Source organism: Leucopleurus acutus (genome assembly GCF_964270905.1).
Source record: "Leucopleurus acutus genome assembly, chromosome: 20".
Taxonomy (NCBI): Eukaryota; Metazoa; Chordata; class Mammalia; order Artiodactyla; family Delphinidae; genus Leucopleurus; species Leucopleurus acutus.
In genome coordinates this window covers 4,791,554-4,802,120 of record NC_139162.1, presented here as the reverse complement: position 1 = coordinate 4,802,120, position 10,567 = coordinate 4,791,554, and the positions used below count along the sequence as shown (strand labels likewise).

At 60.6% G+C, this 10,567-nt stretch overlaps 1 protein-coding gene across 1 annotated transcript; it reads right to left on the bottom strand.

Annotated features, from left to right (window-relative positions):
• Nucleotides 1–1,745: 1,745 nt before the first annotated feature.
• Nucleotides 1,746–10,567, bottom strand: TAF1C (TATA-box binding protein associated factor, RNA polymerase I subunit C; the record flags this gene model as incomplete). Its single annotated transcript, XM_082862153.1, has 16 exons — nt 10,429–10,567; nt 7,815–7,913; nt 7,416–7,619; nt 6,200–6,281; nt 5,921–6,018; nt 5,756–5,845; nt 5,587–5,660; nt 4,743–4,981; nt 4,530–4,646; nt 4,334–4,451; nt 4,176–4,247; nt 3,875–4,010; nt 3,586–3,729; nt 2,910–3,084; nt 2,686–2,823; nt 1,746–2,608 (listed from the first exon to the last, which is right to left on the bottom strand). The coding sequence occupies exons 3-16, from the start codon at nt 7,551–7,553 to the stop codon at nt 1,746–1,748; spliced, it is 2,484 nt and encodes an 827-aa protein (XP_082718279.1). The 5' UTR covers nt 7,554–7,619; nt 7,815–7,913; nt 10,429–10,567.

The window sequence follows — 10,567 nt, the reverse complement described above, 5'->3', positions numbered from 1 at the left end:
AGCATGTTCCTAAGTCGCCGGCCGGGGCCAAGGAGCTGCCAGACTGACCCCCTCCCCGACCTTCCCCATCCTTGGCCCTTCCAGACCAAGGCTGCTGAGGAAAGGAGGGGACTGGTGATACCGCAGCTGGGAATATGGGACAAAATGAGGGTGACAGCTGGCCGGAGGGTGTGGGTCGTCCACATGCAGGCCCAGGACCGGGATGAATGACTGTGAGATGCTGCTGGCCGGGAAGCAGGCGGGGACGGCGCCCACAGTGCCCGGCTGGGTGGGACCGGTAAAGCCACACCCTGACGTGCCCGCCGGCCTGGCGCTGGGGCCTGTGCCCATGACCAGGGAGAGGCACTTTGGGGGCAGCTGGCTAGTGCTTGCTGGTCACAAGCGCACCGGGGGTAGCTCTGTGTTCAGCTTTGTGCCTCCGGGTATCCAGCTCGGGGAGCCTGTTGAACACACACGACTCCCGCTGTAATCCACGCTGGATGGCAGCCAGGCTTCTTGCTGAACACCAGCTCGCGTGGCCGCCCCGAGGCCTGCACGCGGGAAGGGGCGAGGGCTGGCCGCACTTCCCAAGGACACCGACTTACCCATTTCCTGGCTCTTTAGGAAACAGCCCCGAAAAGGGTGAAGCCCAGTCTGAGGTGGAGCCGGAGGAGCGCCCGGAGCCCAGGGCCAGAGAAGACTGGGACTCAGCCACAAAGGCAGCCCCTCTGCTCTTGGACTAACAGGGACAGGCCCTGGCCTGACCCCCCAGCAGGGGCACGTCACCCCCTTGGCTGGGCTCCCCTTCCCTTCAAAGAGTTGCAGTTACTGCGGGCGTGCAGGGCCCTGGACATGGATGGCACTGTGCTCCCTGCTCTCAAAGCCTAACACAACCCCCGGTTATTTGCAGTATAAACCATGTAACTGTAAATGTCTCCCTTGAGCACTGTAAAGATTGTAGCACCCACACAAGTCCCTATGTTATTGGATTATTTGATGTCCAGTGAGTCACACGTGATTCACTTCATCAGGTACCCGAGACAAGGACCATTCCTCTCTTCACGTGTGATCAGAAACCTAGGTCCCGCCCCAGGGACCCCAGGGGGTGTGTTCCCTGCAAGACTCTTCACCAGAGCCACAGAGCTGCGAAGAAAGCGAACCTGACGCACTGAATGTCGAAAGCCAAGTAAGGGGACGCAGCCCAGCCTGAGAAACTTGATCGTTCAAAACCAGGCTCAGCTGACAAGTTTATTCAACCCCTAAACATGGGTCCAAAGTGCCTCCCTCCATAAAACATTAGATGGTGCTAGAAACCGCTTCACACACACACACCTAACCACCAGCAGCGAGCTGCCGACACCCAGCAGCGGAGCACCGGCAGGCTGGGCAGCTCACTTCACCATCACCCGCCACGTCCCCAGGGGCCCGTGCGTGGCGGAGCCCTCAGCCGCCTGGAGCCCCTGCTTTTGGCACAACACTGTCGGCTGGAGGGGATCCCGGCGACACTGACCTTCAGGACGGGGCTCCCAGGACTTCTCAACGTGCCCCTGGGAGCACGAGCTGCAGGAAAAACGACTACCTTGTTGTCCTTCTTCCTCCAACGTGGATTCAAATCGCTTCTGAATGTCTCCCGCAGTCACGAAGGCCTTCGGAAAGCAGGAAGGTCTGCACCCTGGCGACTGTTCTGTTTCCCGTTTCAACCACAAAAGGCACAGCTTATCCAGGACAAAGGGCTCCCTGGAGGTGGGGGGCAGCTTCCCCGGGCCTCAGAAGCCCATGCGGGGCTTCTTGCAGTGTGGCTGCGAGCCGGAGCGGACGGCTGCCCGCTGCCGGGAGGGGGTGGCCCGCACACTGGAGGTCTGGGAGGAAGGCACAGAGGTACCCCCCGGGGCGTCCCCCCGGAGCGGCAGCTCAGCCATGTAGTCCCGGAGGGTCTGCTGCCGCTCCGAGGGGACGGCCCGGGCCCACAGCTCCTGGGTGGACTCCTGGGAGGGCGGGGTCACTGGAGGCTGAGGCCTGGCCGCAGGGAGTGTCCGCTCTGGGCTGGGAGGGGGGCTGGCGGCGTCTGAGAGGTCTAAGCGGCCGCTGAGCGACGAGAAGGTGTTGGACAGCTGAGTCCGGCGCTTGTGCCGCTTGGGCTGTTTGCCGGGCCCCAGGCTGCTGCCCCGCCGCCTCTCCCACCAGGCCGCCGCCTGGCCCTCCCAGGCTGCCTCCAAACGCTCGCTGAGCTCGTCCTCGGGGCCTGGCTCGGGGGCTGGGGCCCGCTCTTCCGTGGGGAGCAAGCCCAGGTCCCTCAGCTGCAGGAGACGCCCTTTGGCCATGGCCGTGCGGAGACCCTCTGGCACTTTGCCCTCTGCCTTCTGGGGCTCAAAGCAGCCCAGCAGGCGGCGGTGGGAGAAGGTGGGTGCAGCCCACACGGGGGGAGCCGGGGGCACCTCCAGCAGGGCCTTCAGCCACCGGCTGCAGGAGGCAGTGGCCTGGGGGGTCCAGGAAGCCGTGGGGGCAGGAGAGTCAGGCCCGGGGTCTGCCTGGAGGTGGAGGCCCTGGTGGAAGACGTCTCCAGCCGCCGAAAGTTGGAAGAGCGACAGCACCGGTGTGTTAGCGGAGGGTGGGATGGCGGCGGCCAGACCTGGAGGTGGAAGGACCGTGACCCTACGGCCTGGTGCGGGTGCGGCTCCTCAAACCCACTCCCCTGCCCCAGCGCACCTATGGCTGGTGCTGTCAGACGTTCCTGCAGCCGCCACTGACTCTTGGGCTCCAGTGGGGGGAAGGCAGAGAGGGAGTCGCTCCTGGAAGGGAGAGACTGGGGGGGCCCCGCCAGCCGGGGTGTGGAGGCCCCCTCTCCTGGAGGAGGGACAGACAGCTGAGGCCCTGCCCAGGCCCGGCCCCGCCTGCCCTCCTGCCCGCCCCCCGCCTGCGCCGCCCCTCACCTGCGATATGCAGCAGCTGCAGCTCCCCACCCTGGCCTGCCAGGAGCAGCGGCCGCGGGAGGCCTGTGCGGGGCGGGGGCAGCAGCCGGGCCAGCAGGGGCGCGGAGGGGAGGCTGTGGTTCCACTTCAGCAGGGGCACCAAGGGGAGGCGCTCATCCACCAGGTAGAGCGAGAACTGGAGGCCCAGGAAGAAGACAGAGGGGCCGTGACTGAGGAGTGGGAGAGAGGGACGGGACAGGTCCCCCTGGGTGGCCCCCTCCGGGGCCCCATGTGGCTCTCAGGCTAAGTCTCAGCACTCCAGGACCGGCCCTGACCACCTCTGCAGCGTCAGCTGCCCAGCCCCACACAGGAGGCACCCCCGCGCAGGTGGCACTGTCCCCTGTCCTGATGGCCTTGCTGGGAGAAGGGCTCTCGAGAGAGAGGCTTTCACCCAGCCTCCCCCAACCTCCCCTGACCCTGGCACATACGCCTGAGACACACCCACTAACACCCAGGGTCCTGAGGGGGCGGGGTGGAGCCAGACCTCCTCTCCCCTTCCGGACACGGGGGGACTGTCCAGCTCTGGCCATTGCCCCCATGCCCACGCCCTTCCCCCTTCCCCAGCAGCTGTCCAGGACCGTCTCCAGTGACCGCCTGCGATGGTGCAGGATGGAGAGAAGGGGAAGGTGTTGCTCACCTGGGTGCAGATGAGGTGGAGCGTGGGGTGCAGACACTCGGGGCCGCACTCCCCCAGGTACTGGGTGAGCAGGACCCGTTCCCCTTTCTGGCATGACGCTTCTGCCCCTCCACGAAAAAGCAGCAGACCACAGCCCTGCGGGCCCTGGGGGACACGGCCAGGTCAGCCAGCCCACGGTCCGCCATCTCTGGTGCCACCTGCTGCAGCTGGCCCGGGGCTCGCTGGCCCTGCAGCTCATCACGACCTCTCGGGGGAAGCCCCCCCCCAAGGACCTGCTCTGTCCCCTCACCTGAGTGTCCACCATCTTCACTCCAGTGCGATCACCCACAGTCAGCACTCGAGGGTGGGCGGTGAAATCTGCCCAACGCCAGGGAGAGGGGTCCCGGAACACAAGGGTCTCGGGGTCCTTGTAGATTTGCTGCAGTCTTAGGGAGACAGGCAAGCCATGGTGGGGAGACAGGACAACCATGGTGGGGAGACCGGCTGATGGGGGGAGGCTGGGGTGACGTGGCCTGGTGTCCAGGACATGGGCCGGGTTCTGCGGGAGCCGTTGGTTGGGGTGGAGGGCTTTTATGGGGAAGGGGCGTTACCCGTCCTGGGGAGTCCACAGACAGATGGCTCCGGAACGGCTGCAGATGGCCAGCTCTCCAGGCAGATGAGGGCTACAGGGCACACACGTGATGAATGCCGGGCCACGCCCTTCTCCCACGCCCATCTCCACAGAGACCAGCCTCAGTGAGCCCCTCACCTGAGGCTGATCCCTGTGGCCCCCTTCTCGACCTGCAACACCTGGAGAGGCGCCGGCTGCCCCTGCTTACTGACCTTCCACAGGGCACAGTGGTAGTCAGAGCGGACAGCCAGCAGAGCTGAGGGATGGAGAGGGTCAGGGTCAGAGTCAGGCAACAGGTCAGTGAGTGGACGGGGGAGGTGTCTATGGGCCTTACCTTCTCCCTGCACGGTGCGGGTCACCACCTGCCGGACAGGTCCCCGGAGCCGGATATGGCCAGGGTCTCCGAGAATCCGGGGCTCACTGCCTGGGGTCAGGTTGACCTTCTGGAAGTCTGGGCATCTCGCTAAGGATAAGTTCATGCATTATGGCCACTCAAGGCTCCCAACTTCCCACCTGTCCCTAGAGCATGCCCAGCGAGGGAGGATACACAGCCTGTCCAGGGCGCCTCCTGCAGGATAGACCAGCTGCCCAGCCCCGGGCGTCCTGCCGGGCACCCAGGCCAGCGCGCCCCCAGTGAAGGCGTCGTCCAGGAGCAGCTGCTCCCACCGCAGGGCCAGCTCCTCATGCAGCAGCTCCCCCAGGAGGCTCGCCACCGACGTGCTGAGGATCGGGCCCCCAAGGATGGAGAACCGGCGCTGGCGGTGGCTGAGGTAAGCCCAGGGACAGCTGGGGGCGAGAGGAGGAGGGTCAGGCTGTGCGTGATGGGGAAGAGGGCGGGGTACCATCCCGAGGGAGGCCAGGTGTAGCAGACGCATTCTCGGTCACCCTAGAACTTCTTCCTCTGGGAAACCAGCCCACCCGATTCCTGTGCTGCAGTCACACGATCCAGGCCCGGCCACAGGGATCGGCTCACGGCGGGCGTGACACCCAAGCCAAGGCAAGCCGACCGCACCGTTCCTGGGACTTCTGCTGGTGCCTCAGGAAGGACACTAGCCCTTTCCCTGGAATCGTAAACCATCCTGCTGCCGCTTGCAAACAGTCTGTCTAGGAATTAAGCCAAGCAGAGGCAAGAGGATGAGAAAATAAAGAGGCAGAGCCCTGTTAACATCTGAACACCTGGATGCAGCCGTGCCTGTAGTGCATGAACTTCCATTCTTTTTTCCCTTACGTGGCTACTGCAGCTGGGAGTTCTGTATGGGGCAGCGTGGCTCATGACTGCACGGGGGGTGTGGAAGCAATTTGATGGAAACCAGCATCCAGGCCCTGGTTCCCTTCATAGCCCCACCACCAGCTAGGCACACCCATCCCATCCTTTCTCACTAGCCACTTGCCCCCAGGGCTGGTGTCCACCGAGGTCCTGGAGTAGCCTCTTCACGCTGACCACTGTCTTCTTCTTAGAGCGGCTCTGTGTGGAAAGGCCTCGTCAAGCTCACATGCCCTAGGGCTTAGCCCGACGGGAAGTGGGGAGCCCCCTCTCCTGGCTGGCCAGGGGTTACTCACCCGTGCTCCCTCCAGTTTGAAATTCTCCAGCATCAGCTTCCCCAGGGGTGCAAAGGCTATGTCCCCATGGTCCCACAGGAACCGGCTGAGCTGCAGGAGGAAAGGAGGCCAGGTCACTAGGCACAGCCCCGGCTGCGTGGCACTGTCCGCCGTGGGGCCGCTTACCTGCTCAGTAACGTCCAGCACGGCTTGGGGCTGTCTACGGAACTGGTAACCTCCCCGGAAAAGCAGATCCTGGGCAGTCACACCGGGGTCCCAGGGATCTGAGGGGAGAGTGAGGCTGCGGAAGGGCCCGGAAATGGAACCAGGTGCCCTAGGTGCCTGGAGGTGCCAAGGGCCCTGTAGGGCAGAATTAGCAGGGAGAGGAAAGGCCTCGCGTGGGAGCTGGGGGAAAGGGGCAGCGGGGAGCAGCTTGGGAGGGGGCCCCAAGGCCGAGATCCTTACCGGCACCAGGAGGCAGCAAGGGCAGCGGCCCAGGGGTGTCCGGCTCCCAGAGCAGGCCCTTGGCCACGTGTGGCGCCGTGTTCTGAGGAAACACAACCGTGGCCACGACAGAACAGTGAGTGTGCGCCGGGCCAGGCGCCGTCACCCACTCTTGTCTTTTATTAACTCATTTAATCCCCCAAGGCCCCGGCCAAACTGGTACTCCCCTGCATCGGCAGGCGGACTCTCAACCACTGCGCCACAGGGAAGCCCCATCGTCACTTTAATGGTGAAGACAATGGAGGCACAGCGAGGCCGTCCCTTGTCCCAGGCAGCAGCCACTAAAGAGAAGGCCTGGGATTTGAACCCAGGCAGTCTGACTTCAGTCTGTGCTCTCGACCTCCAGGCTGCACAGGCTCTCGCAGGCGCCCCTGGCCTTTGAGTCTCACTTACACTCAGGAGACCTTGTGGTCACTTACTTGGGACGCCCACAGGCTGCTCCATCCCACTGCGGGGCTGGCCTGAGACAGCTCAGCTCCACACCTGGGGACGGAAGAGCAGCAGGCAGGCGAGCAAGGCTCCCGCAGGGGCGGATCTGACGTAAGCCCTTCCTTGTCAAGGGAGCCCCTCCCGCCCAATGCCAGCGTCTCTTTTAAATTTCTCGCCCACTTGCCTCTGCCGGGCGTAATCCTTAACCAGCCTGTCTCCAAGTGGCAGCCGGATGGCTTAGGCTTCCGGGGAAAGAGCTGGCGTCCTTCGTGTCCCAGATCTCCCCTCCCCTCCCCACCTCACCCCTACTGTACGGTTTCGGCACCCTTCTGGTTTCGCTCAGAGCTGTTCTCACTTTGTAATGATGTTATCCTTTGGTCTATTCACTTGTCTATTCTCACTCAACCTAACTCTGTTCCACGGGGCTGGGAGCGCATCTGACTTACTCATTCTGGATTCCCAGGGCCTGGTAAGGCACCTGGCACATAGTAGGGGCTGTTCAGTGAGTATCTGTTGGACAAATAGAGGAAAAAAAGATGGGGGCCAACAGCTCCCGCTCAGTAAACCCTCTGCGGATGGCAGGGCATCCCAGGTCCCCAAAGGACGGGATTCTGGCTCAGCCTGTGTCTTAGATTTGTGCCAATGCCACCCCACTCTGCACTCCTGCCAACTGGTGTGAATGCTAGGATGGGGGGCCAAGGGATGGCACCCACCCTGCAGCCACCAAGGCTCTCCCTGCCAACCTCACCTCAGAACCCTGGGGCAGGGACTCCGGCAGGGTCAGCGCGTCTCTCCAGCTGCACATGAAGGACACGTCAGGGACATCGCTCAGACCAAGGGGGCCAGTCGTAAACAACGAGGGCGGGAGGGAGCTGGGGAAGTCCATCCTGGAAAACAGGAACCACCCTGGCCTTCCTCAGAGACCTGAACCTGACAGCCACTTCCGGGGTTCCTGGAGGGCGAAGAGCACCCTAAGAGGAGTACAATTTCTCTGGGGAAGCAGATAACAAAGAACAAATGACTATGTCGCCTAATGCCTGATAGTAATAAGCGCTACGTTAAAACCAACCAACCAGCCAGGAGGGAGGGGATGGCGGTGGCCGAGGGGTGTGGTCTTAGCATCGTAAGAAGGTGGCGCTCGGCATACCCTGAGCTAATGACAAGGCCGCTGGGAAGAGGGTACAGCAAGTGCAGAAGTTCTGGGGCAGGAAGCGTGTGAGAAACAACTGGGCAGCCACGGACCGAACTAGGAGGTGAGTGACAGGCCGAAGTCAGACAGGTGGCGAGGGGTCCGCTTCCAGCATGCTCTTATGTATTAATTATAATTACACGTTCATAGACTACACACCCCACACTCTACGCTACGCTCCCAAGACAAACTCAAGTTCCCCAAAGCCAGAGACGAGTCTTATCTGTCTGCCTTCCCACTGTCAAGTACAGTACCTTCCAGAAAAAGGAACTGACTGTGTGCTGAATAATAATAAACTTATGTCAAAGGGCTTTGGTCAGTACAAAGTGCTCCAGAAGGATCAACAGCCATCATCCCTCTTTTTTATTACCTGCAAAAATAAGAGCAGTGCTCACTCACTGAGCGCCAGCACCTGCCAGACACGGCACTACGGGTTTTACTCTTCTGCCCCGATTATGGAGTTCAGGAAACTGAGGCTCGGGAAAGAGCAACTTGCCCGAGGCCAGCAGCCTGATCCCCGCCCGGATTCCAAATCCAAGTTCTGCACCACCACTCTCCCATGCACCAGAAGCAAACACCAGCCTTAGAGTCTCAGAAGCAAAAACTTTTCCCCTCGGAACTGCAGCTGCATCGTATCCGTACAGTCTGTAACCTCCGGACATCCATGTACCCTCGGCACCTGGCAAAGTGCCCACCACACAGTAAATGCCAGGAAATACTTGCCAACTGAATGAATGTGTGTTTCTTAGGGCATGTGTCAGCCTCATTCTAATTGTGGTTTATAGGTACAGACTTATTTCTTCTTCGAGACTGCTCTCCAGGGGCAGGAACTGTATCTGATTCATTTCTTGAGTTCCTGGCATCTGGCTGTTGCGGCCATTCTCTTCCGCAGCAGGAGAGGACAGTGGCGGGAATGCGTCTTTTCACTGCAGGACCCTTTCACACTATCTCTCCGCTTAAAAGGAACACCATTGCCCTTCCTACCCACCTACAAAACCCTCCTCATCCTTCAGATTTTCAGTCAGGAAGCCTCTCCCAGTTCTCCCAATACTATCCCACAACACCCTGCATCCCTTCTCCAGAGCACGCATTGCAATGTGGGATTAGATATTTAAAGGTAAAGCCGTTTAATTCCAAACTGCTCTAAGAGTCCCCATGGAGAAGAGCCTTTATCCCCAGTGCCTTGGTACTTACTACATGGTAACAATCAGTACATAAAAACTGAAGGAACAGGGCTTCCCTGGTGGCGCAGTGGTTAAGAGGCCGCCTGCCAATGCAGGGGACACACATTCGAGCCCTGGTCCGGGAAGATCCCACATGCCATGGAGCAGCTAAGCCCGTGGGCCACAACTACTGAGCCCGTGCTCTAGAGCCCGTGAGCCACAACTACTGAAACCCGCGCGCCTAGAGCCCGTGCTCCGCAACAGAGAAGCCACCGCAATGAGAAGCCCACGCACTGCAACGAAGAGCAGCCCCCGCTCGCCACAACTAGAGAAAAACCCGTGCGCAGCAACGAAGACCCAACGCAGCCAAAAATTAAATAAATTAAAAATGAAAAAATTTAAATTAAATTAAAATTTAAATAAATTAAAAAAATTTTTTAAAACAAATGTTACTCATTGTCCTTTTTTAAAAATTTTATTTATTTTATTTATTTATTTTTGGCTGCATTGGGTCTTCGTTGTTGCGCACGGGCTTTCTCTAGTTGTGGCGAGCAGGGGCTACTCTTCGTGGCGGTGCGCGGGCTTCTCATTGCAGTGGCTTCTCTTGTTGCGGAGCAAGGGCTCTAGGCACGCGGGCTTCAGTAGTTGTGGCTCGCGGGCTCTAGAGCGCAGGCTCAGTAGTTGTGGAGCACTGACTTACTTGTTCCACGGCATGTGGGATCTTCCCGGACCAGGCCTTGAACCTGTGTCCCGTGCATTGGCAGGCGGGGATTCTTAACCACTGCGCCACCAGGGAAGCCCTAAAATTTTTTTTAAAAAACAAAAAAACCCAAAAACTGAAGGAACAAATCCAGGAATGAATGAAGGAGAGGAAAAAGGAGCCAAACAGCCTCAAACAAACGCAGGCAGGCTGAAGGCGCTGGTGGAGCCCACGACCTCAGAGAAGCCCCGAGACAAGACAGCCTCGACTTCCCGCCCTCGCCCTGGGCTCTCTCGGCCCGTTTAGACCGCCAAGGCTGCAGAGTCAGTCGGGTCTGCATTCACGCCAGGCCGGGCACGACAAAAAGTGCGCCTGCAATGGGATGGGAGAGGGGATCCGGGCGGCTCTTCCCCTCAGACATCTACTCGCCCACTCCCTCCCTATCCACCTCTTCCCACTCCACCTCCAGGCCCCAGAATTTCAACCCAACAACAGTAACAGAGGTCTCGCATCAAGCGCCGTGCGCCAGACAGCTGTTGCTACCACGCTTTACATCGGTGGGATGTTCCCCACTCCATGAGTCAGCGGCTGCTAATACCCCACTTTGTAAACCCTGGGCGACTTGTCCCAAAGCCACAAAGCTTGGCGCCCGTGGACTTGAGCAGAGCGACCTGCCTCTCCGTCCCGTCCGGGCGGCGCGCGTACTTACGTGGCCCCGGCCGTTCCGTGCTCGTCTGGGAAACGAACCTCCGCGTGACGCTCGCCTGACCCTCGAGCCACGAGGGAGCCCGAGAGTACCAACCTCGCTCCGGCGCCCTCGACAGGACCGCCCCACAACGGCGTTTAGC